The sequence below is a fragment of the Chrysochloris asiatica genome, unplaced genomic scaffold (assembly GCF_000296735.1).
Source record: "Chrysochloris asiatica unplaced genomic scaffold, ChrAsi1.0 scaffold00033, whole genome shotgun sequence".
Taxonomy (NCBI): Eukaryota; Metazoa; Chordata; class Mammalia; order Afrosoricida; family Chrysochloridae; genus Chrysochloris; species Chrysochloris asiatica.
This window is the reverse complement of record NW_006408551.1, coordinates 1,573,681-1,600,044: the sequence shown is the minus strand read 5'-3', so window position 1 is coordinate 1,600,044 and position 26,364 is coordinate 1,573,681. Positions and strand designations below refer to the sequence as shown.

The following is a 26,364-nucleotide window of genomic DNA, read 5'->3' as shown; positions in this document are numbered from 1 at the left end:
TTTGCCAAGCATGATCTTCTTCAGGGATTGGTCCCTCCTGATAACGTATTTGAAGTATGAGAGAAGAAGTCTGGCCATCCTGGCTTCTAAGGAGCATTCTCATTGTACTTCTTCCAACACAGATTGGTTTGTTCTGGCTGGCAGTCCATGGTGGTTTTAATAGTTTTCGCCAACACCATAACTCAAATGCATCAATTCTTCTATGGTCTTCCTTCCTCATTGTCCAACTTTCACATGCATAGGAGTCGACTGAAAATTCCATGGCTTGGGTCAGGTGCACCTTATTCCTTAAACTGTATCTTTGCTCTTTAACATGGTAAAAAGGTCTTGTGCAGCAGATTTGCCTAATACAATATATCGTTTGATTTCTTGACTGCTGCTTCCATGAGTGTTGATTGTGGATCCAGGCAAAATGAAGTTTTTGAAAACTTCAATCTTTTTCTTCATTTGTCATGGTCCAATTGTGAGGATTTCTGATTGCTTTACACTGAAGTATAATCAATACTGAAGGTTGCAGACTTTGTTTTTCATCAGCAAATATTTAAAACGAAACAATCGACAGGTCTATAAAGGGAACAATAACACTAGGGAGGTACTCACACCTTAGATTAAACAACCCAAGGACAAAGTTCAGAAGGGTTAGGAAACAGGAAACACATGGAGGATAAGTGATATTACATTATAGGGATTGTAATAAATGAAGCAAAATGTTATGACTTGTTCAATGATCTGCTCTGTAAACCTTTGCTCAATTCATAATACAAGGCTAACAAAATAGAATAAAACACATTGATTGAACTATTCAACATGACCTAGGTTTGCAACAGACCTATTACCTACACTGGAGTCCTGGTGTGGTGCTGTAGGATAAAGCACTGGACCGTGAGATTGGTTTGAATCACAAGGTCAGAGGTTCAAACTCACCAAGCCGCTCCTTGGAAACCCTACAACAACAACATTACCTAGACCTTTTATTTCATCTACTAAGCGAGCTGCAAGAAGTTAATGGGAAAATTCCATTTTCTTTTAATATTATTTTCCACGAGGTTTTTGAAGTCCCCTGATATTCTAAAATAAATTACAGACAATATTTCACCTTTAAGAAACAGGATAATTTTATATATAAAATTATATAAAACCTGTATAACCCTAATATCATTACCACAGCTAATAATACTGTTCTAATGTCTCATTCTCAGTGTTGGGAACACAGTGACTCTGTAGGATGAGCACTTGACTGTAAACCACAACATTGATGGTTTGAGCCCACCAATTGCTCTATGGGAAAAAGAAGAGGCTTTCTGCTCCTACAAAGATCATACATAGCCTTGGAAACCCTATGCTATGATTTGGATGGCATTAAACAACAATTCTCAGTCCATATTCAAATTTCTTCAATTGTTCCCAAAATGTCTGCCATAGCTGGTTTGTTCAGACAAAGATCTAACTAAGGACCCAACACCATCTTCTACCACGTCCTTCCTCAAGCCCTTTGAGCCAGTCAATGCCAACCTGTCACATATGTTTTTAGACTACTTTTTTTTTTTTTTACATTTGACTTTCTCTCTACCCCTGGAATGAGGGCTTGCCCCCTTATTCTTGGAGAACACCACCCATTTCTGGGAAACCTGTTATTCCCCAGGTGAAGGCACTACCTGATCTTCTCTTAGAGTTTGTTTTGCTGTGGTTGTTATGTGCCCTGGAGTTGGTTCCGACTCATAGTGATCCTGTACAAGGTTTCTGAGGCTGTACGTCTTTACGGGAGCAGAAAGCCTCATCTTTCTCCAGTAGAACTGCTAGTAGCCAGAGGCTTTTGTCTCTATTCAAAGTCTAAGCTTGGTTCTGTTTGCTGCCTGAGGGCGGGGACATTATCTGCCTCTTCTTTCTGTTCCCTGGTGCCTATCATCTAGTAACAGCAGAATAAAGAACTTGATAAATATTCCTTTCTCCTGTATCCTGGTACACATTTACTATGAAAACAGGGAGTAAAAGTCTAGAATGGGTTTGATGTTTCTTGCTGGAAGAACTGTGATACTGGTTCACAGCCCAGCCTAGATCTTCCTTTTACTTTTTTGTGTATACATACACACACACAGACACACTACACACATACCCCAAAATGTAAAAGTGGCTCTTGAGGTTGTTGTTGTAATGTGCCATGGAGTCAGTTCCAACTCATAGTGACCCTGTACAGGGTTTCCAAGACTGTAAATCTTTACGGGAGCAGAAAGCCTCATCTTTCTCCCTTGGAACAGCTGGTAATTTCAAACTGCTGACCCTGAGGTTCACAGCCCGATTCATAACCACTATGCTACCAGAGCTCCTTGGCTCTTGAGGTAGGACCTAAGAACACAAAGGGTGGAATGTAGGCTGGGGAAGTGGTGATGTTATCCTTAAGGTCTGTTACATCATTTCCTCCTGGAGATTCATGGCAGTGACCCTCACAAACACTTTCCCTTCCAGCCCTGTCTGGATTTACCTTCTGGGATGAGGTCCTAGGATTGTTGCTGAGTGCCATTGAGTTGATTCTAACCATAGTGACCCTGTATAGGGTTCCCAAGGAGTAGCTCGTGAACTTGAACCACCGACCTCGCAGTCTAACGCATTAGCCCACAGGACTAGTGTGGCTATGATGGATGGGGGATATTCAGGGAGCTTGGATCAACTATCAACACTCGCGGAAGTAGCAGTGAAGAGATCAGACGACGTATTGCACTGGGCAAATCTGCTGCACAGGAACTTTTTAAAGTATTGAAGAGCAGAGATGTCAGCTTGAGGACTAGGGTGCGCCTGACCCAGGCCATTGTGTTTTCAATAGCCTCATATGGATGCGAAAGCTGGACAGTGAATAAAGAGGATCGTAGAAGAATTGATGCCTTTGAGTTGTGGTGTTGGAGGAGAATACTGAGGGTGCCATGGACTGCCAAAAGAACCAATAGATCTGTTTTGGAAGAAGTGCAGCCAGAGTGCTCCTTGGAGGCCAGGATGGCTAAGCTTCGTCTCTCCTACTTTGGACATGTAGTCCGGAGGAAACAATCGTTGGAGAAGGATGTCATGCTGGGTAGGGTGGAGGGTCAGAGAAAAAGAGGAAGACCTCCAACGAGATGGATCGGCCAGGTGGCATCATTGATGGACTCGGGGGTGGCAGCGGTGGTGAGGTTGGCCCAGGATCGAACATTGTTTCGTTCTGCTGTGCATGGAGTCGCTATGAGTCGGTTCCGACTCGATGGCACCTGACAACAACAACAACATGCCATGTCTGTCTCAGTGTAGTTTCTTGACTTCCTCTCTCTAGGAGTGCTGGAACCACAAAGTTTGTCACTCCTTCCTGTTAAATGCAATTGAATCAGCTCCAACTCATAGGGTTTCTAAGGAGCAGTTAGTTGGTGAGTTAGAACCACCAACCTTGTGGTTAGCAGTCTAGAGTGCTTATTCTACGGAACCATACCAGAACACTCACTCCTCTCTACTGTAAGTACCTTCGAGTCAGTTAGTTCTGACTCATAGCGACCTTGTAACAGGGTTTCTGAGGAGCGGTTGGTGGACTTGAACCACCGACTTTTCGGTTAGCAGCCGGTGCTCCTACAGCGCCACAAATGACTGACCTGCCAGGTGGACTTGGCGCGATGGCCCTGGAGAAGGGCTCCAGTCCCTTGTCAGCCCATTTCCCTGTAAAATGGAGACGGTGCTTTAACGAGGAGGAACAGGAACTCCCACACTAGAATGTTGAGGGACTCCCAGAACGTGAGAGAGTGTTTATCTGGCCCCATCCGATCCCGAAGAGTCCACAGCTCCCACTCGGGATGAGGCTGGAGGCTTGAACTCAGAGACTCAGAGGAAGGGTTGGGCTTTCGGTGGAGGAAGAAGAGGCTTCTCGTAGTCCATCTTGTCTCTTAGTCTCCGCTCTACCACCGGCACTCAGAGGGCGACTCTGGAACGTCCATCCCGCCTTCTCCACTGCCCCGAGCCGGAGAAAACCAAGCGACTCTTGGCACTGGGTGGGGGCGCCCCGAGGTCCGCCCTGGGGACCCTCCAGTTTGTGGGTAGGGGCCACGTGGATCGGCGGGGCGTGGAGCTCAGCCTTCCCCTCGCAGGCCCCGGTGACTCAGGCCGCAGCTGTTCTCGCGTCACCTGAGGGAGGGGGCTGTGGCTGGAGCTGGAGCCTGAGCGGAGCTCGGGGCGGGGCCGCGGCGCAGGCGGGGCCGCAGCAGAGAGCCCCTGAGCCCCGACGGGAGAGGAGCACACAGCTGCAGGGAACGCGGGTGAGGCCGCAGGGCGCCCGGCGAACCTCGGTGTGGGCTGGGGGAGGCCACCGGCTGCGCCCTCCTTTCGGGGCCGCGCCTGAGTCCTCCCGCGGCGTTGGTGGTCCTCGAGCAACTTTACTCCAAAGTTCCAAAGGCCGGGCGGGCACTGGGGGCTGCCGGCCCAACTTTTAACTCGGGGCGGGGGTTGGGGGGACGAGCCCCGGGGAGAGTGGCGGAGAAGTGGGTCCAGCTCAGCCAAGGACCGTTTTTCAGGGCTGTGTAGGCGGGGAGTAGGTGCTTAGCGCTTGGGGCTGGCGGACTAGGGGATCTGTTTCGACCTGGAAGCCCCCGCCGGCGCCCTTGGATCTGTGCTTGCCCTGGAGGCGGCGGGGAGGGGTCCCGACTGGGCGGCGGTCGCCCCCTCCCTGCGTGGCGCGGTCGAGCGGGGGCGGGAGACTAGCATCTGATCGCGGGCTTCCGGGTAGGAGGGGCTAGGAATGTGGGCCAGTTTGGGAAAACTTCGGGGGCTGGCTGGGAGCCGGGAAACCAAAGGCCCCCTTCTTCATCCTGCTCTCTCCCCCACTCTCTTTCTAATCTCCCTGCCCTCCCTCTGGCCCCAGGCCCGGCAACCATGGCGGTGGAAGGAGGGATGAAATGTGTCAAGTTCTTACTCTACGTTTTTCTGCTGGCCTTCTGCGTGAGTGGAGAGGAAGGGGCGGAGGGGGGACTCTAGAGCGCCCTTGGGGCCGTCCTGGCAGTGCCGGGAGACCTGGCTTCGGAGTGGTGAAGGCTGAGGGGCCTGGGATGACTAGATGTGGAAGGAAAGTTCTAGGAACTGGACGAAGACAGCGCTGTTACTCCTTCCTCCAGCGTTTGGGGATTCCTGAGGCTTGTTAGGACGGAGAATGGTCAACTGGGGTGCACAGACCCTCTCCCCAATCTCTCCTGACCCGTCCTGTCTGGTGACCCAACCACTTGTGATACTGGGCAGTGGGGCAATCAGCCAACGGTGGCCAGATGGTGGCCAGATGCTATCGCTGCGGGGCTTCCGATCCCTATCTCTGTCTCCATCTCCTCATCCCCCATCTTGGATGCTTCAGGGTGGTAGGACTATTACTACTTCAGCTAGCTCCTGGCTTGAGGGGCAGGACGGGACAGGACGGGACACAGAAACCCCGCCCTTGGGGCTTTCTTCCTCTCAGCCACAATTGATTTGGGTAGGGTGGGCCCTGGAGGATAGTGAGGGTCAGTTCTAGGAGACACTAGCTTAGTATCTCTCAAGGCAGATAGGTATCAACCACTTTTGATCAGGAATGTGTGCCCCGGGGCTTTCTGGGCACTTGTTTTTGCAACTTGTGCTAGAAGAGCTGCTTGAAGGAAGAAGGTGTTATTCCTGACACTCTGCTCCTCGAGTACCTGGAACAACTGCCTAGCCTACACTGTGGGACAAGATGGGCCACTTCTCCCTCATAGTCCAGAGTTTCTGGGATGTGTGAGGTCAAGCCTGTATCCTGGGTGCACTTTCTGCCCTCCACTTTGGAGGACTGCTGGGGTGTGACCTCTGACCTTCCTTCCTCTCAGGCCTGTGCAGTGGGACTGATCGCTGTGGGTGTGGGAGTCCAGCTCGTCCTGAGTCAGACTGTTAACCAAGGGGCCACTCATGGCTCCCTCTTGCCTGCGGTCATCATTGCAGTGGGTACCTTCCTCTTCCTGGTGGCCTTTGTGGGCTGCTGTGGGGCCTGCAAGGAGAACTACTATCTTATGATCACGGTGAGTGGGACGTGGGTGCCAGCATGGGTGCTAGAGGGGGCTGAAGAGGGTGGGTGAGGTAAAGAAGACAGTTGTGAATGTTCCAGGGATTGGGCAGGTGCCTCTAACTCATAGATCCAAACCTGACTCCTGCCCCTTGTGCTTGCAGTTTGTTGTCTTCCTGTCTCTTATTACGCTGGTGGAGATGGCCGCAGCCATTGCTGGCTATGTGTTTAGAGACAAAGTAAGCAGGGGTGAGGGGATTTGCCTCAGAGCCCTGGCTGTTCTAGGATCCAGGTGCCCTAAATTCTGACCTCAACAACACTTCTCCACACTTCTAGGTCATATCAGAGTTTAAGAAGGGTTTCCAGCAGCAGATGCAGTCTTACCCAAAAGACAATATCACGGCTCCGTTCCTGGACGAGATGCAGCAAAACGTGAGTGGACTGCTGGGAGAAGGGGTAGTAGGTGGTAGAGTGAGAGGATTCTCATTTCCACCCTGAAGGTGGAGTTCATTTAACCACTTCTCTCCTGTGTCTCTTCCCTGCCCCAGTTTAAGTGCTGCGGGGCTTTTAACTACACAGATTGGGAGAACATTCCTCTTGTTCCCAAAAACCGAATTCCTGACTCCTGCTGCGTCAATGTCACTAAGAACTGTGGGGTTAACTTCAACGTGAAGGATATCAATACCGAGGTAGGGAGAATGCTGCAGTGGTGATGGTGATGTGCTGTGGAGTTCGTTCTGACTCACAGTGACCCTGTATCGGGTTTGTTGTTGTTGTTAGGTGCCGTGGAGTCGGTTCCGACTTATAGCGACCATGCATAGGGTTTCCGAGGCAATAAATCTTTATGGGAGCAGGAAGCCTCATCTTTCTCTCACGGAACTGCTGGTAGTTTCGAACTGCTGACCTTGAGGTTTGCAGCCCGATTTGTAACCACTATGCTACCAGAGCTCCTTAGTAGGGACTGGGAAACCTGGGAAATGTTTCAGGAGGTGAGAGAAATCAGGGATGGAGGTAGACAGGGTTGAGGCTCTGGGACGTTGGTTTCAGGTATCTGGAATCAAGGGGTTTGGAGAAAGGGACAGAGGGTGCGGAAGAGATAGATGAACCAGGGAGGTGGGTGGGAGATTCCTGAGGGTGTTCTTGCCTTATATACCGGCTGTCCTTCAGGGCTGTGTGGAGAAGATTGGGGGCTGGCTGAGGAGCAAATTGTTGGTGATAGCTGCAGCAGCCCTGGGCATTGGTTTTGTGGAGGTGAGTAGTGACCTAGGCTGGGGCTGCGACTCCATCCAGGGCACAGGGGAGGAGGGTGCTTAGCAGATGCTGTTGGCTTGGGCAGGGGAGCCCTAGGTGTATTTGAGGCCTCTTGGGTTGGGTTGGGGTATATTGTCCTGATTCCTCTCTACGTCCCTCTCCATCCTTCCCTCCAGGTCCTGGGGATTATCTTTGCCTGTTGCCTCGTGAAGAGTATCCGAAGTGGCTATGAGGTGATGTAGGGGTCTCGTCTCCTCAGCACTCCCTCCCCCATCGAGGGGAGTTGGGGTAGTATACTCCACGTTTTTCAATTAAATGGATTATTTTTTCAAACCAAAAAGATAGTTTGTCTTAAAGAGTGTTACTTAATCCCTTCCTTTCCTTCCCCTCATCCATGGCTCCTGTCTTCTGGGACCTTCTCTTTGCACTTCTGGGAAAAGCAGGCCTATTTTGGGAGGTGTTTGGGAAACGAGAAGGTTTGCTGAAGGAATTGTGTGGGCTGACAATGGAAGAAGTAGAGATCCAGAGGATGCTGTGGCCAGTGTCCTCCCTGCCCACCTAGTTTATCTTGTGTCACCAGATTCAGTGCTGAATCATTCATAATTCTATCTCCTGCATAAGTCTGAAGGATTCCCAAAAAGATCCTACCGAAGAGAACCCAGCCCACATCTACCTTTGACATATTTCCCCTGGCCTTTCCCAACTCTCAGGACCTCTCCTCCAGCAATTCTCAAGAGGGCCTGTAAGTATCCACGAAAACTGTGTGGCCGGCGTCTATTCTTGACTTAGATTTTGATGATGTTATGTGCTGTTGAATTGGTTTGACTCATTGCAACCCTGTTGAGGGCTCTTGAGAAGTATCTGGTGGGTTTGAACTGCTGACTTGGCATTTAGCAGTTCAGTGCTATTCCTAGATTGTGATAGTGGGAAAACTTAAGTGAATATTGCCTTTTCTTCCATGAAACATTTCTAGCCTGGTCCTGAACCCTCTTCAGTGCCCTCTCCCAAATCCTTACTCCCTTTATCTCGGAAAAAATAATAGATAAAAACCATTCGCAGGCTAGACCTTGCAATCTTAACTGAAGTAAGAAAAAAAAAAAAAAAAAAGGAACCGTCAGAAAGTGCCCTCTGGTGGCCACTCCAGGCACATGTTTCAAAGGAGGTCTGTAGATGAAAACAGTTCCCTCACGCCTCCCAGTGAGTGCTAGTCATTTCGCAGACTGAATAGGCCAGAGAGCCTGGCTAAGTCAGGTTAGAGCGGTGGTGGTTGTTTCTGCTCCTCAGAAACCTAATACAAGGTCCCTATGAGTCGGAACCGACTCAGTGGCACTTGACAACAACATGAGTTGGAAACTACTTGATTCATAGTGACCCTGTCTGTAAGTCTTAACAGGAACAGAAAGTCTCATCTTTCTCCTGTGGAGTGGGTGGTAGATTGGGACTGCTGACCTTGTGGTTTAGCAGCCGAAAGTGTAACCCACTGTGCCACCAGGGTTAGGGTTTTGTTGAAAGAGTTCTGACTCATATTGACCCTACATAGGGTTTCTAAGGAGTTGCTGGTGGGTTTGAACCGCAGACTTTGCAGTTCACATCGACCTTGCAGTCCTGGTGTAGTGCATTATCCTGAAGCGCTGCGCTAGGACTCTATCCAGGGTTAGGGTTCTTAGCTGTTAAATGGGGTTAGTCTTTCATTGTTGTTGTTGAGTGCCAGTGGAGTTGATTCCAACCCCTAGCGAAAGTGTAACCCACCGTGCCACCAGGGTTAGGGTTTTGTTGAAAGAGTTCTGACTCATATTGACCCTACATAGGGTTTCCAAGGAGCAGCTGGTGAGCTTGAACCCCCCGACCTTGCAGTTCAGATGACTTTGCAGTGTGATGCATTAGCCCATAGCGCCACACCAGGACTCCATTAATGCCCGCCTATTTCCTTTCCTATTAATTGTATTTGAATAGTACGCATTTCCCTAGAGCCTGTTCTGTGCCAGGCATTAGTCAGTTCCAGAGTGGGGGCAGAACTAAATCAGAGAGAGCCCTGGTTCTGGCAGAACAATCTCTTGCTGGAACCCTGGATTCATTAAACTGCCTGGGCAGGCTTGGGAAGGACCCAGGTGAGCACAGTGTCCACTTAAGTGGTTGGCAGCCACAGTAGCTTGGCGTCCCAACCTGGGCTGTAGCGGGTTTGGGGGTGACGGGCAGCCGGCATGCTTCAGGCACTTGCTCACCTTGGTTAGGTCCGGTTCACAAAGCATGTTCATGATACACTGCTGTACTTTGAGGACTGCAACTCAGAGGGGTGGTTACAATGAGTGCCCCCCTCTCTCTCCAGTCTGTCTCAGACTCTGTCATCTGGAGACAGCCTAGTAGAGGTGACCGGGTTTCTCAGTCTCCCTCCCAGCTTGGGGCAGGCTCCACATTACTGGGTGTTTGATTGTGGCATTTCTTTTATCCTTCCCTGCCCCAGCTGCTCTGCCCACCTCATCTAGCAGGCTGGTGTGGGTTGGTTTTCCTGGCACTCTTACTTCTCTTCTGCCCCTGTGTGGGCCCAGCTACTCACACTTCGTAAGGAAGGCCTCTCCATAGTAGGCCTTTGTGGCAGAAGGCATTCGCATCCAGCAGGCCTTCAGGGCAGCCTCCAAACTCCAGGCTAGTTACAGTGGTTCTAAAGAAGCCAGGCTCCACATCCACGCCAAAAGGAGTCACATCTCACCTGAAGGGGGTGCAGAGAGGCACTGGGTTCTTGCCTTAAAGGGGAGGGGAAGCTAAAATGTGCTTTAAAAAAAAAAAAAAAAAAAGTTTTATTGTGAATTATGTGGTAGTTTACATGGGAGAACATTAGTTTTACATTCATCCTATTGTATATCGTTTCATTGCCATGGTTACAGTCCCCTCCATGCATCATCAACCAACCAAAGGGTATACACTACAAGCCCCCCGGTCTTCAGCACACAGCCCTTCTCCCTCTCTGGATCTAAAGTCTCCAGCTGCTCCATCTCTCCTAAAATGTGCTCTTGACAGAGAGAGGTACCTTCCTGTTATGCTAGGACAAGCAGGACAGAGGTGATAGTGGTGGTTGTTAAGTGCCATCAAGTTCTGTCTCATAGTGACCCTGTTTAGGGTTTCCAAAGAGCGGCTGGTCTGAACCCCTGATCTTGCAGTTAAGTCCAGTGTTTATTCTACAGAGCCATATCAGGATCCAGGACAGAGGTAGAGAGAGATTTTTGAGGCTTGTTTTCCTTTATATTCTATGATCTAGAATAAACCAAAAACCAAATAAAACCCACCGCCAGAGTCAATGCCAGCTCATAATGACCTTGAGACCATAGATCTTTATAGCAGCAGACAGCCTCATCTTCTGTGAGTAGTGGTGGGTTTGAACCAACAACCCTGATGTTTAACAGCCACTATGTAGCTCTGATAGCGTAGTGGTTACAAATCGGGCTGTGAACCTTAAGGTCAGCGGTTCGAAACTACCAGCTGCTCCGCAGGAGAAAGATGAGGCTTTCTACTCCCGTAAAGATTTACACCCTCGGAAACCCTGTACAGGGTCGCTGTGGGTCGGAACCGACTCGACGGCACTTAACAACAACAATGTAACCCACAGTGCCACCACGACTGCTAAAGATCTAGAATGTTGTTGTTGTTATGTGCTGTTGAGTCGGTTCCGACCCATAGCGACCCTGCACAGGGTTTCCGAGGGTGTAAATCTTTACGGGAGTAGAATGCCTCATCTTTCTCCCGCGGAGCAGCTGGTAGTTTCGAACCGCTGACCTTAAGGTTCGCAGCCCGATTCGTAACCACTACGCTACCAGAGCTCCTTTAGGAATCAGTAAACTGTCTTAAAGGGCCAGATAACAAACATTTGGGCACTTCAGGCTAAAAAACAAAATTAAGGATATTATGTAGGTACTTATATAACCATTTACAGTGTAAACACTAATTTAAGGTTGTAAATTCTTAACTTACTAAGAATTTTTTAGCTTACTTAAGGGCTGCCAAGTCCCAGTTTAGAGGAGCCATGTGCCTTAGTTTCAAACACATAGCTGATTCCCGGATGCTGGATATGAAGGGTATTTTGTTGTTAAGTGTCGCTGAGTCAGTTCCGACCCATAGAGACCCCGTATAACCCCGTATAGGGTTTCTGAGGATTGGCTGGTGAGCTTGAACCTTGTGGTTCAAACCGACTTTGCAGTCCAGTGCACTAGCCCACAGTACCTCATGGTGGTATTTGCCGGGGGAATAATTTGATGGGCTCTGGTGTGGAGTAAGCACTGGACTGTTAGCTACTAGGTTGGCCATTAAAACTCACCAGCTGCATTTGGAAAGTGGAGATAACTACCTGGCACAGATGCAGAAATTCAAATATTTATGTTCTATGATGCCAACTGGAAAGTTAAATACTAAGGGGTGGGGTAGGGACCAAAGTAGACACTGAAATGATTTGCTGAGTGATGGTGTTGGAGGCATCATCCTTAAGATGTGGAACACAGCTTGTGGGACTTGTGTTTTTACTCAGAATCCAGGCCTTTCTCCCATGCTGTCTTCTGTGGTACTTTTAATGATCTCCACAGGGACATCTGTTGGGACCCATGGAACTTGGAACCTTTTTCTTCTACAAGAGGTACAGGAGAACACAACGGCCAGGCCTTAGGTAGGTCTTGTTACTGTGAAGGTATTAATCGGGAGCCCAGGTGGTTTAGTGGTTAAGTGCTCAGCTAACAGGAAGATCAGCAGTTTGAGCCCACCAAGCTGTTCCACAGGAGAAAGATGTGGCAGTCTCTTTCTCTGCCTTGGGAACCCTGTGGGGCAGCTTTATTCTGTCCTGTAGGGTCACTGAGTGGGAATTGACGGCAATGGGTTTGCTTTGGTTTAAGGGTATTAATACCTACCTTTGGAGTCCTGGTGTTGTGCTGTAAGATAAACACTGGACCACAAGATGGGCAATTCAAAACTCACCAGCCATGCCTCGGAAATCCTATATAGGGTCACACTGAGTTGGAGCTGATTCAACTGCACTTAACAACCACCACCATCAATCACCTTTACAGGATTGTTGAGAGAATGTTATTTAAAGCCACTAGCTCGTCATAAGGGAGCCTTGGTGGCATTGTGGGATAGCGTTGGGCTGCTGACCACAAACTGACCAACCACTCTGGAGAGAGAGATGACCGTCTGCTCATTCCAAGAGTGACCGTCTAGGAAACCTGTATTGGGTTACTATGAATAGCAACTGACTTAGTGGCAGTGGGTGTAAGCTCATCGTAATTAATCATTATTAAAAGTAGTATGACTCTGTTCTCCCATGTAAACTAGCACATATTTCACAATAAAACATTAAAAAAAAAAAGTAGTATGAGTCTACCTACAAATACTAATAGACTTTTCTGAGCATTTACTATGTGCAGGCACTGCTTTAACTCAATACCCAGGAGGTAGGTCTTAGCACCATTTTACAGATGAGGAAGAAAATTGGGGCAAGGAGTAAGTTGCCTAATGAGATGTGAACCCATGAAGTCCAGCCCTAAACTGTCTCCTTCTAAGTGTTACACTGTTCTGTCTCAATCTTTGCTGGCCCACACTGAGCAGATATTGCTTGTTGAGTGAGTCCCCTTTGGGCTTGGATCCTGGGCTCTGTACCCGTCACCTCAGGCTGTCCGCTGTCCGAGAAGGCCTCCAGGCCAAACTTGGAGACACAGTAGTCATCACCATTGGCTGCCAGGCGGCTCAGGATGCTGGTGATGTAGAACACCCAGCCACAGGCCTGTTGTCACAGGCAGCAGGGCAAGGGTGACCCTGATGGGAACCAGGATGTTCACACTCAGCGCCCAGTGGAAATCATGCCATGTCAGCCATGGTGTGGGTCCAATAATACCAGCCACACCAGCATTTTTCAGACAACACAGGATAGGTGAGGCATCCAATGGCCCTGCCTCTTTCCTGGGAGGATCGGAGCCCTGCCTTAGCCCTAACTAGTACCCTCCTGCGGCCACTCTGGGGATCAGGCACAACCACACTGTTTCCTCACCAACTTCTCCAACCTGTGTCTTTACCCACTTGGCTGCCCACAGGACACTGAGGTTCAGTAACATCCAGCAGAATGTTGTGGAGGCGGGAGAAGGCCACCGTCTGTAGGTCCTCAGTCTCTGAGGGGGTTAGGCAGCTGGCCAGGACTCAGAAGCCCTGCTGGTCCAGTTGTAGTGCCAGAAGCCGCCTGAAACCTGAGTCACAGCCGGTGATGAAGATGAAGGCATCGCTTGGGGGCAGGCTCTGCCAGTCTGGAAGCAACCGCAGCACTCCCCAGAGCAAGGCACACAGCAGCAGAGAAAGCCACGTGCTGGCACTCAAGTGACCTGCAGGTGGCAGCCTAGGCTGGCCAGGAAAATGTGCCCAGGTTACATTGCTGCTCAAGCCCTCGCCCAAGTCTCCTCCTCAGTTTAAAGTCTCTCTGAGCCAACCACAAAACTATTTTGGGGAGCAGGGGGAAGGGAAGCAGAGATGTAGGCAGATACCATATTTGTAACTAACTTAAAACCTGCCATATCAGGCCGTGTGTGCAGACCTGCTGTATGAGAGCAGAGAGCCCTTCCTGTTCGCTGTCATTCCTTTCTTATAAAACAGGGACATCCAAATGTAACCTGGGCCTTATTTGTGGAACTGGGTATAGAGCTAAGACCCTTGCATTTTAGTTCTGGGGCCATACACTTCCCGTATGATACTGAGCATTTAACTGTCTCTGAACCTGTTTTTCATTCTGCCAAGTAGGGCTAACACCTGCAAAGCCCAATCCAGAATTGTGAGTATCCAAGGAGATCATTTGTTGGGAGCAGCTGAGCTGAAGGTTTTTGACTTGGGAGTAGTTTAAACAAGGATTGCAAACATAAATGCTCAGAACTTTTGAGTTATCATTACATGTAATTATCTTGCTAGTCTTCTCATAGCAACTCTAGTTCCCAGTACCCCACTTAACCTCCTCTGGAGGAAGCTTGCAGAGTCTTCTTTTGAGATTTTGCCTTCAGTCTCCTGAGGTTTCCATACTAGCAATAGTTAGAGCCAAAGTCCAGAGGGGGTGGACTTCAGTGCCAGGAATATTAAGTGTGTGTATGTGTGGTGGGAAGTGGGAAGGGCTGAGGAGGAGGAGCCAGGGAGGCTGGGGCCATGCTGGCTGAAACCAGTGGTTGGCAGAGTCCCTTGGCTGTCTTTCTGTCCGGGTTCCTGGCCACCTAGGTCATGGTGCCCCAGAAGGTGGGACCTGTCAAGGATGGCAGCTGCCTCTCTGTTGGTGACCTTGGACCTGTCATTCCTTTTTCCCTGTCTCAAAGCGCTCCCAAGCCCAAGAGTTAACCTCCCACCCATCCCTGAGCCATGACATGTCTTAGTACCAGCCTGAGAGAGGCTGTGAGCACGTGGAGAGGCAGGGAGCCAAAGCAGGGGACCCAGAGTCTCGTTGTTCCTCGGTAGGAAAGTGAAGTTCTGAATTAGGAAGCTTGGAGCAGAGGCCACTAGGACCTTCTTCTACCCTCTACTTACCCAACACACATCTGTACCAGGCTTCAGGCTGAATAGAGTTGGGATAGTAAGAGAAAATTGGTTTTACCCTCTACCCAAGGATGAATCGAGTGAGCTGAGAAAGCACCCGCCCCTCTTCAAGAGAGGGTATCCCCAGGTCATTTCTTAGCTCTCAGGAAAACCACCTTTGAACCTTTAACTCCTCCTCCCCCATACACTCAACAAGTAGCCCCTTGAAAAAACAACACAGAAATGGAAGCTTGTGTTTTATTTGTGGTCTGGTCAGCTCCCTCCTTCCTTGTGGGTGGGGCACGAGGGGCAAGGTAGAGGCATGGGAAGAGGGGCTAGGAGGGGGCGGACTGCAGTTGCCCTTTGTAGACATATTCCAGTGCGGTGGCAATTGTTCGCATGTCCAGCTCGATGCTCCGAGCCCAGTTCTCCACATCCCCGATTTCCTGGGGGGAGAGAGAGGGTGGTAGCCCAGGTATCGGGGTGATGGTGTCTGGGGGCACTTTCCATTCATTCCCTGGAAAGGGCTTTGCTTGGACCCACCAACTACTTTATTCTTTCTCTTGCTTCTCTGCTGGTAGGGCCATAGATAGGGTTTCTGGAACCATCCTCCTTCCTCAACTCCAGGCTCAAGATGACCTGACTGGAGGCAGCCAATGGGAAGTCCGGGGAGTGTGGCCTACCTTAAGTGCCTGATTGAAGTTCTCCACCATCCCGATCCATTGTCCAGTCTGCTTTGCAAACTGGGCTGCCTGGACTTGTAAGGTCTTTACTTCATGGTCCAGCTTTCTCTGGTTCATATAGGCCTGGGCCACACTAGGGGTACAAGGAGGCAGGGGGTTAACCCACCCAACCAGTAGAGGGTGGTCTTCAGGACTAAAATCCCACTGCAGGCACGAGAGGCCAGCCAGGAGTCAGGGCTGGGGAAAACCTCAGGATTTTGGCCATTCTTGGATATGATACAAACTACTACTGTTACATGCAAATGAACTCAGCTCATTCCCACTCCCAGGATTCCCAGGAGAGTTGAGCTGGGAGCTGACTAGAAGCATACCATCTTCTACCACCCCCATCCCCCCACCAAAGAATTCCTGCAGCTGGGAGGGTTAACCTGGGAGGATATCCCTGAGGAAGAAGCTGGGAGGGAGAAGAAGGCTGGGAAAATCCAGCAGCAGGACACATCTGGCAGCGATTGGAAGTCCAGAGATCTGTGCGAGAAGGGGACTTGGCCTCCTCGCTAGGAAGGGAATTTGGGCCCCTCCCTGAATCTGGGGTGAGCTGGGAAAGCATTCCTTCTCTCCAGGAACCCCGGGCCAGGAGAGGGTATCCCAGGGGTGTTTTTGGCTCTCTCTTTCCCAACCCTTCTTCTTTCACCCACACAGATGCATGAACACACACTCCCTTCTGTTTTAGACAGTACAATGTTGTGTTTTCTCTTCAATCAAGATGGTGGGTACAGGTACCATGGCTGCCACAGGGATGGTGTCACAACCCTCTGGCTGCCTGACCGCCTGCCCCCATTAACCTCCCCCCTGGTTAGCTGATGAATCTTTTACTCCCCTCCCTGAGACTAGGTCAGCTTTGTTGTTGTGTGCCACCCTGTAGAGGGTTTCTGAGCTTGGAGACTCCAAATCCATGCCAGTCCCTTCCCTCCCCCTTCCCAGAATCTACGGGGGCTGGAGAGGGAGGGAGGGCAAGGGGCTAGAGGGGTCAAAAGAGTGGGTAGGACACCTGACAGGGGCTGAGATAGACTGTGCCTTTGTTTTCCTTTCCGGGGAATAAGAGGAGCCGTGGGCAGCTACACAAAACCCTTTCTAATCCGGCTTTGGCATAGTTGCCCTCTGAGTTGAAAGTGGACTGGCCCTGAGCAAAGGGAGAGGAGAAGGAGAAGCCTAGGCCACACTTACAAGTGGCCGGTACAGTAATGTGGGAGGAAGGGAAGGGGCAGATCCTGTCCCTTCTTTTTGGGAGACAGCTGGGGCACAGCAGGGGCTGGGATGGGGGCTGAAACTGTAATGCCTCAACGGATTCCCCTTGGGAGTTCCTGAAATCCCAGTTTCTTCTATTATTCACACTGAGTAGAGAGAGAGGACTGGTGATATGGGAGATCAGAGGCCCCAACCACAGTCTTCCCCTACTCCCCCCAACCCTAGTCCCCATGAGTAATGATGACCCTGGCCCCTGCATGGCTCACTCAGATGACTCAGCCTCTGCATTCATAAACAAGCTGCTCTCTGTGCCTTGGGGTGGAAGGCATCATACTGCCTTTTTTCTTTCAACAAGGCATATCAAATCATCTCTGCACAACTCAGGGTCACTCAGGGTGGGAGACAATGGTCTTTGCTCTTTACCAAGTCTTTGGTGGTTATTTGTTTTCTCATTAGGGCTTGGGAAGGGGGTTGGCCCTTGGAGACCCAGAAGGAAGGGAAGAGACAGCCTGGCTCTGCCTTAGCTCCTGGCATAGGTTCTGCCCTCATCTTCACCAGCTGTGCCATTTCTTTCCTGCCAGTTGCTGCTCAGGCCTGCCAGATGGAGGGAAGTAGAAGAGAGAGTGGTAAACTGTGGTGAAGGGAGGGTACTCGCCCTCCTGCTGAAGTGACAGCTGGGCTTGAAGGGAGAAAGGGAGGTGGGCAGATGGCATCAAGTTGTAGGCACCAGGGAAGTTGATGTGCGGAGGGGGGACATCTGGCTGCTTCTCCAACCACTGCAGCTGCTCCTTCCCTGCCCAATAATAGTGGTCAGAGCTGACTCAAGGTTCTCTCCACACATTGAAAGGTGGGGTATGAGTAGAACACTCCACCCTCTCACAAGCAATTTGAAGGTGTGGCCTTTCCAGTGCCTAAACTTGGGGGGTTGTTGAGGGGAAGAGGTTCATACCCCACATTGAGGTGATCCACTAAAGCTTCTGTCAGGGAGGTTGCTGCAGCGATAGCCTCTCGCCTCCTCTTCTCTGTGGGGAGGGGAGAAAAGGGATTGGAATAAAGACTTGGCTTTTGGAGGGATGATGTTAAAGTTTTCTCACCCATTCATTGCTATTCTGCTAGTTGTCAGAGCATCTCAATCTCAGAATGTCAGTGCTGAAAAGGGCTTAGGAAAACATCAAGTAAACCCATAGAAACCTGTACACTACTGTTTATTGCAGCACTTGGCTCTGTAGGATAAGCACCGTACAGCTAACTATAGGTCACTGGTTTGAGATCATCAAGATGCCTGTGGGAGAAAGATGAGGCTTTCTGCTCCAGCAAAAATTTACATCTTCAGAAATTCTATACATGGTGACTATGTGTCTGAACTGACTCAGAAGCACTTAAAGACAACGACAATTCACAATAGTCTAAAGGTGGAAACAACTGAAATGTACATTAACAGATGAATGGATAAAGCAAATGTGGTACACATATACACAATGGAACACTACGCAGAAATGAAGTTCCTATGCAAAACATGGATGAACCTTGAAAACAACATGCTACTTGAACTAAGTCATATGATCTCATTGATATGAAATAAGCAAATACACAGCAACCAAAGAATATTAGTGGCTACCAGATAGTGGTTACAAGTTGGGCTGCTAATCTCAAGGTCAGCAATTTGAAACTACCAGCTGTTTCTTGGGAGAAAGATGAGGGTTTCTGCTCCCCTAAAGATTTACAGCCTCCGAAGCCCTATGCAGGGTTGCTATGAGTTGGAGCCGACTCCATGGTACCAGGGACGGAAGGGAGAGGGAAAGAGGGAGTTTTTGTTTAGGGGGCAATAATTTATGCTGTTGTAGTTATGTGTCCTCAAGTTGGTTCCGACTCATAGCCACCCTGTAGAGGGTTTCCGAAGAGCAGCTGGTGAGTTTGACCCACACACCTTGCGATTCTCACAGATCTTGTGGTCCAATGCTTATCCTACAACGTCACACCAGGACTCCATAATTTATGCTAATGCTGGTGAAATGCCTTGGAAAAGGATAGTGAGAATGGCTGAACAACCTGAATGTAATCATTTATTCAACTGAATTCAGTGGAAATTGGTGAGCTGGCACATGTTTTATTATGTGTATTTTTACAATAAGAAAAGAAAACATAAAGCAAGCCCTTTTATTTCAAAGATAAAGTAACAGGTGCCCTGTGAGGAGGGGACTGGAATGGCCCAGGGGCATCAAGGCATCAGTCAGCACCACAGCCCAAGACTCCTGCCTGACTCCCAGGTACTTTTCACTATCTTCATTATATTATTATAAGTATCGGTTAGTCCAGGATTCTTAGTCCTGATTCAGAAAACAAGTGCAGCACCACCTACACTTGGGCACTTTCAGGCCTCTAGGAATCCCAGGAGGGATTAGTTCCAAACACCATCCTCTACTTTGGGATAGTCCCTCCCACTTTCAGGATAAGAAGCTTCTTGGACCAATAGGCACAGCGTTCTAGGATGCCGCCGAGTTAGGGCACAAGTGATGCCAGAGGGCTCAGAGCCTGTTGTCAAAGGTACGGAAATCAGCTCCCTTTTATCGCGCTCGTGCCCACTAGCTCGCGCCCTTTTCTGGCTCTAGGTTGTTACTCGAGGCCCAGGCTCGGGGCGGAGGCAAGGCCGCGGCCGGAGAAAAACGGCGGACGGGATATTCGGCTTACCCTGCAGCTCCTTGCGTTCATTCTGCTTGGCCTGATGCTCTTTTAGCAGGCGGGACAGCATGGTTGTGTCGGCCTAGGGGCTGAGTTAGCTGGCCCCCTTCCGGTTTGGAAAGCTAGAATTTGCACCTTGGCTCCCGCGGGGCCTATGTCACGTGACCGCCATGTCACGTGAGGCCAGGAACCGCCCTCTTTGCGGCGTTGGGTAGGTAGGGTAGTGAAGATCTTGGCTGAAGGAAAAGGATTGTAAAAGCTTAGGCAGCAGGTGAGCGCCTGTATTTAGTGGTAGCTCTCTTTTTGATGAGCGTTGAAAGAAATTTTCCTTAGTAATTTTACTGCAGGAATAGTTCTTAATGTCTCTTGTGGATCTCAGACTCCCGGGAGTGCCCGTGTTGCCAGAATGTCCATCACTGTTCGGTTGTTGGGGGAACAGAAGCTCCCAGAACTCATTGAAATTCTCATCCTCCTCTCGCTTTTCCCTCCTGTTAGCTCTGGCCGGATCTCAGACCTTTGGTTCCCAGCTTGCCTTCCTTTTCCAACCGTCTCTCCTCACCTCAGCTCTGGCTGATCAGTGTAGAGAAGTATTTTAAGCACTTCAAGCGGCCTCCTAGGGAGCCAGCTATGTGTGGTGAATGCCCAATCCCATCTTTCCTTTTGTGGTCAGAGAATGTGAACCCCTTCAGTCTCAACAGAGGCGTAAGTGCTGTTGCCAAAGTAAAATGCAAATTATATAACGCCTCTCTGACCTAGCGAAGAAATAATTCTGGAAGACAAATTTTTATAAACATCAGTATATGTTTGCAATTTCCACTCTCTTGGTGTTGCTTAGTGACTAGTTGTTTACTTTCCTTGGATTTTAGTTTTTATCTTTACCAAAATTAGAAGATTGGATTAAATCGGTGGCTCTCAACCTTCGTTAAACATTAGTATCACCTGGGGGAGGCTTTTAAAAATGCCTTGACCTGGGACCAATGAAATAGAACCTCTGAGGGGTGAAACCCAGGACTCGTATTTTTAAAAAATGTTCAGATAATTCTAATGTGTATCCAGGATTGAGAATCACTGGACTAAACTGTCATTAAGGCTATCCAGTGACATAATGGGAGTGCAGTGGTTCTGTAGGATAATCACTGGACTGCAAATCACAATGGCAGTAGTTGGAGCCTACTAGCTCACTCTGGGGGAGAAAGCTGTGGCTTTCTGCTCTTGAAAAGATTGACAGCCTCAGAAACCTTATGCAGGGTTGCTATGAGTCAGAACTGACCCGATGACACTTAACAACAACTGTGACATAATTGAAAGTTGACTTGATCATATTTACTTATGTTGTTAGGTGCCTCTGAGTTGGTACCAACCCATAGCGACCTTATGCACAGCAGAACGAAACACTGCCTGATCCTTGACCAAACTCACTACTGTTGCCACGATTGAGTCCTTGGCCAAACTCACTACTGCTGCCACTTGGCCAATCCATCTACTATGGGGGAGGAGAAATGGGTGTTGAAAGACTGAATTAGAATAAAACACCCCTGAATTTTCTGAGTGATAGTTGAGAATTACTGATTGGGTCATCCAACAATTTTCAGTGTAGTGTCTTAAACCCTTGGAAATGTTTGCCTTCCAAAGCATTTGTGAGATGAGGTACTTGAAATGGTTAAATGGCAGCATAAAGCAGAACACTTTAAGTGTCAAAAAAAAAGTAAAATTATTGAATAATGTGTATACATGTCTTTATATGTATTAAATAGCTTTTGTTTTCAGCATATACTGAGTACTTACCATGCATGAATCAAGCACTTTACATTCATTTCATCCCTAGAACAATTCTGTGAAATATTATTATGCTCCATTTATAGATAAGAATGGGAGGCACAGAGCAGTAAATAGAGTTTGTAAGTGGTAGAGCTGGGATTCAAACCCAGAACTTGAGTGTAATCACTATGTTGTATATACTACATAAGCCACAGGAAGAGACCTCAGGAGGAGAGAGACCCAGAAGCCCCTAGGGTGTAGGTTCTCTGTGTCTCATTACTATACTCCTCTTGTTTGTTGAACATCAAACTGTTGGGAATCCTGGCAAGTGGAAGTGGGGACAGTGTTTGGGAAGAGGCTCCTTTCCAGACAGAAGGTGATCAATAGAATCGGGAAGAATGAGAACATCATTACAGGGCAGCATGACCTAGTCCTCCCCCCTCTCCAGCTCCAGCTTCCAACTGCAGTGAGCAAGCAAAATAGAGGCAGATTGGAAGGTGCCCAGTGCCTCATTTTCAGATCGGGGCCTGGGAGAGTATGGCAGGGGCTGGAGCCACTGCCAGAAAGTAATGACTTGGGGTAAGTGAAAGAGAAGGTGAGTGCTAAGGGGAGGAAGTTGGGGTTGGAGGTTTCAGAGGTGAGTCTATGAATGTTAAGATTAGGCTGACTCAAAAAAAGAAAAATGAAAAGATTAGGCTGACCCAGGGAGAGAGCCAGGCCCACTCTGGATTACCCTCACCCCCCCGGCACAATCGCCTGACATTTTTACAATCTTTATAAAGGCTGCCAGGATTCTGCAGACATCAGCCCCGCCCTCCTCGCCCACACACTAGCTGTTTCTTTGCCCTAGAGCTGGGCAGAGGACAAGGGTTACTGGTATTTGTGGGTTTCAGCTGAGCTCTCTAGAGTTATCCTCCATCTGCTCTTTTTCTGGGCCCTAACCTGAGTCCTGTGTGGCGCTGTGGGTTAATGTGCCAGACTGCAAAGCCGTTTGAACTGCAAGGTCGGTGGTTCAAGTTCACCAGCTGCTCCTTGGAAACCCTATACAGGGTCGCTATGGGTTGGAATCGACTCGATGGCACTTAACAACAACAACAACCTGAGTCCTAGTGTGATGCTGTAAGATAAGTATTGGACTGCTAACCACAAGGTCAGAGGTTCACACTCACCAGCTGTTCCTCAGAAACCCTGTACAGGAGTTGGGACCAGTTTGACTGTATTGGACAAAGATACAACCAGGAGGGACAAAGAATAAAGACAGAAAGAATCCTGACTGGACATAACAATTCTTTGGCAAAAGCACAGATCTTGCCAAACACAGGTGGGCCAGGAAATGAAACTTAGCAAAACACGTAGTTTTTAGTGATTAGTAGGAATTGCTATGCCCCTTCAAGTTCGAGAGACTGACTGATGCAGAAGCCCACTGAACACAAGCCCTTTATCTGATGAGGCTGTTGTCCTCAATATGGCGCTTCAGAGCCAGACCTGGGTCTCAGAGTAGGGTCTTGGATGTGGTACACGTACAGGAGAAATGAGCACCCAACCAGAGGGATGAGGAGCCAGGAAGAAACATCTGAAACTGCAAGATGTTGTCAACAATTCCAGGAACCTGCTGAGACCACCCCTGTATGTTCCCCTGTCTTAAGCCCTATAAGATGCCCCAAAGGCTCAGTAAGATACTGCTGTCTGTGGCATGTAGGTTTCCTCTTAAATAAATAAACCTTGCCATTTCACTTAATGACTTTTTAGTCTTTTGTAGCCCATCTTGGTAACAATGGCATTTAACAACAACCCCTACTTTAGTTTCTAAGGAGCTCTGGTAGTAAGTGGGTTACACGTTGGACTGCTAATGGCAAGGCCAGCAGAACGATGAAGCTTTCTGCTCCTGTAAAGATTTATAGCCTCAGAAACCCTATACAGGGTCACTGTAAATTGGAACTGAATCCATGGCTTACAACCATCACCACCACCACCACCACTACCACCACTACCAACCTCAGTTTCTACGGCGCCCTGGAAGTATAATGGGTTGTTCGTTGGGCTGCTTACAGCAAGGTCAGCAGAAAGATGAAGCTTTCTGCTCCCTTTTAGATTTATAGCCTCGGAAATAATCTACAGAGTTGCTATGAGTCGGAACCAACTCAACAGCAAACAGCAGCAGCAGCAACCTACCAGTTTCTAAAGAGCCTTGGTGGTTCAGTTAAGTGTTCCACTGATAACGCCAAAGTTGGCAGTTATCACTAGCTGCTCCACAGAAGAAGGATGAGGCTGTCTGCTCCCTTTAAGATTCACAGTATGGGAAAACTTAACGAGTTAATTAACTAAACTTAACGAGACCCTGTCCTGCAGGGTCACCATGACTTGGAATTGACTTGATGGCAGTTGGTCGACCTTACTTTCTCTGTGGTTGAAGAGCAGTTCCACTTGCCTTATGTAGAATAACTAGGGAATGACTTGAGATTTGAAATTTCCTACTGTCGGGTATCTGCCTATTTCGCCCTACAACTTCTCTCATCTATTTTGTTTAGAATAGATGAAAACTCTATATTGCTTTCCTTCACTCACTTACTTCCCTATTCTTTTGAGGCCTTTTTCACAGTTAACTTTAGTCATCAGACTCCAAACTGACTGGCTGAGCGGGAAGCTGCTGAGTTGTTAGGGGTGAAATTGAGGGTGGATGTGAAGTAAGTGAGGCGAGAGGTGATATGGCCAAGTTCCAAATGCTGGCCGGAAGCTAGTGCTCTAAGAAAATGGACCCTTAAGACAGTCTAAACAAATGGTCTCCTATAGATAGTGACCTCCTAATCCTTCTCCCCAAGATCCAAGTATTTCACTTGGATCCTTAAAGACCAGCATGATCAAGCTATCTCCCCATTGGCTTTTTTCAATCAATTTATGTTCTTTCCCAGCCACTCCCACAGTTCAAACTTTGACTACGTCCAGAGTTTAGAGGCCGGCAGAAAGATTCCAGTGCTGGAGAGGTGGGTGGGGTGAGAAAGTGGTCCCAGTGATGTATGTGTTGGGGAGGAATAACTAGACCCTGGGAGATACGTTTCAAGGCTGCCAGATGAGGTGGAGGGAAACGTTAACCCTGCAGTGTGTGTTCTGAAAGAGTTTGCTGGTAGGCTAGAGACAGTAGCTGGAAAAAGAACAACATGGGAGAGAGCTAAAAAATAGGAATTCCAGATGGAGGAGAAAGAAGGCTATTAGAGTAGGAAAGGGTTGGAGAAAAACTCCAGTTTCCACTCAGACAAGGGCCAAATTCTTGGCTGTGCCTGGGCATCTATTAATTTAAAGAAATCGAAATTATTGTGAAATAATTATAGACTCAGTGGAAGTTGCAAAAATAGTACAAAAATTCCCATGTATGCTTCACCCAGCTTCCCCGAATGATGACATCTGATATAATGGCAGCGCAAGTTCAAAACCCAGAAGTTGACACTGGTACAGTACTGTGAACTCGTCTGCAGGCCTGATTCAGTGGTCACCGTTTTTTACATGCATTCATTTGTGTGTGTGGTTTTATGCAATTTTGTTCCATCTATAGATTCATATAACAAGCATCATAATAAAAATACAGAACTTTTCCATCCAGGAAGGAACTGGCTCCTCCTTTATATTTGTACTCACTTATCCTTGTCTCCCGGTGTTCACTATCTGTTCCCCATCTCTCTAGTTTGATCATTTTGAGAATGTTTTCTAAGTGGAATCATAAAATATCAGCATTGAACTTTTGAAAGTGTTCAGACATCTTATTGTATTCTAGGTGAAATTTACACAGTAAATTAGTTCCCCGTTCAACAATTCATACACACATTGTTCTGTAATATTGGTTGCTACCCTAAACCCTCTATGTGTCTGCTCTCTCTCCATTTCCACCCTGCCTTCTGCCTTCTCTGTTTCCAAGGAGCCTTGGTGGTGCAGTGGGTTAAGAGTTGAACTGCTAATCGCAGATCTGTGGTTAAAATGCACCAGCCCTTCTGAGGGAAAAAGATGAGGTTGTGTACTCCAGGAAAGATGTAAAGTCTTGGAAACCCTGTGGGACAGTTAGACTCTGTCCTACAGGGACACTGTGAGTCCGAATCGACGTGATGGCAGTGGGCGTTTTTTCCCCTCTTTCCATCCCTTTAGTTTCCCTACTCCTCCTTGTCTTTGGGCAGATGTTGCCAGTTTGGTGTCATATTGCTGTTCCAAGGAGTACATTCCTTACCACAGTGTTATTGTTTATTTTATAGGGCAGTCTGTTATTTGGCAGAAAGATGACTCCTGGAAGTGGCTGCAGTGCCATTAAGAAAGTGTGTCTTAGGGTCTTAGGGGTCCCTCCAGTCTCTATCAGTCCAGTAATTCTGTTTCCATCTTTCTTTGCTTTTTTGGTTTTGTTCTACATTTTTTTCTCCCATTCTGACCAAGACCTTCGATTATGTATTTGGAGAATACAAATATGTGTTGGAGAATAGAAATGATGTGTTGGAGATTACATGATAGAGTTTTGCAAGACCAATGACTTAGTCATTGTAAATACCTTTTAAATACAACGTAAAAGGCAACTATAACTACACACATGGACCTCACCAGATGTCCATCATTCTGGACCTCAGATTGACGACATCTGTGGGAAGAGACAAACTGATGCAGCACTGGAGGCACTCACTTAACTATGTGAAGAAATTCGGAAGACAGCTAGCTACCTGGCCAACCAATTGGAAGAGATCCATATATGTGCCCAATCCAGGGAGAGATGACCCAACAGAATGTGGAAATCATCAAATAATATCAGATGCAAGTAAAATTTTGCTGAAAATAGTTAAAAAATGGCTGCAAAAGTACACTGACAGAGAATTACCAGAAACTCAAGCCAGATTTAGAAGATGATGTGGAACGGGAAATATCATTGCTGATATCAGATGGCTCTTGGCTAAAAGCAAAGAATACCAGAAAGATGTGTACTTGTACTTTATTGACAATGCAAAGGCTTTTGACTGTGTGGATCATGACAAACTATGGATAACATTGCAAAGAAGCACAATTCCAGGACACATGAGTTATGTTCACGAGGAACCTGTACGTAGACCAAGAAGCAGTTGTTCGAGCAGAACAAGGGTTTAAAATCGGGAAAGGTGTGTGCCAGGGCTGTATTCTTTCTCCATACTCATTCAGCCTATATGCTGAGCAACTAAACCAAGAAACCGGATTATATGAAGAAGACTTATTAATAATTTGTGATATTCAAATGATATA

At 48.1% G+C, this 26,364-nt stretch overlaps 3 protein-coding genes across 4 annotated transcripts; 1 reads left to right on the top strand and 2 right to left on the bottom strand.

The window, feature by feature from the left end:
• Nucleotides 1–4,875: 4,875 nt before the first annotated feature.
• Nucleotides 4,876–7,491, top strand: CD63 (CD63 molecule). 2 transcript variants are annotated; one of them, XM_006859395.1, is made up of 7 exons: nucleotides 4,876–4,941; nucleotides 5,883–6,014; nucleotides 6,163–6,237; nucleotides 6,335–6,430; nucleotides 6,547–6,687; nucleotides 7,166–7,249; nucleotides 7,426–7,491. In XM_006859395.1, exons 1-7 carry the CDS (start codon nucleotides 4,876–4,878, stop codon nucleotides 7,489–7,491), a joined length of 660 nt encoding a protein of 219 aa, XP_006859457.1. The 2 variants fall into 2 exon arrangements, with proteins under 2 accessions (XP_006859457.1, XP_006859456.1); XM_006859394.1 differs by having other exon boundaries at nucleotides 5,826–6,014.
• Nucleotides 7,492–9,323: 1,832 nt separating this feature from the next.
• RDH5 (retinol dehydrogenase 5 (11-cis/9-cis)) lies at nucleotides 9,324–13,785 on the bottom strand. Its single transcript, XM_006859586.1, is given in 9 exon segments — nucleotides 9,324–9,447; nucleotides 9,449–9,527; nucleotides 9,804–9,886; nucleotides 9,888–9,956; nucleotides 12,898–13,011; nucleotides 13,013–13,176; nucleotides 13,276–13,318; nucleotides 13,320–13,596; nucleotides 13,779–13,785. Coding segments are annotated over 9 exon segments (960 nt in total).
• Nucleotides 13,786–15,003: 1,218 nt separating this feature from the next.
• BLOC1S1 (biogenesis of lysosomal organelles complex-1, subunit 1) lies at nucleotides 15,004–19,537 on the bottom strand. Its single transcript, XM_006859393.1, has 4 exons — nucleotides 19,378–19,537; nucleotides 17,639–17,711; nucleotides 15,445–15,577; nucleotides 15,004–15,207 (listed from the first exon to the last, which is right to left on the bottom strand). The coding sequence occupies exons 1-4, from the start codon at nucleotides 19,436–19,438 to the stop codon at nucleotides 15,097–15,099; spliced, it is 378 nt and encodes a 125-aa protein (XP_006859455.1). The 5' UTR covers nucleotides 19,439–19,537; the 3' UTR covers nucleotides 15,004–15,096.
• Between the last annotated feature and the right edge of the window lie 6,827 nt (nucleotides 19,538–26,364).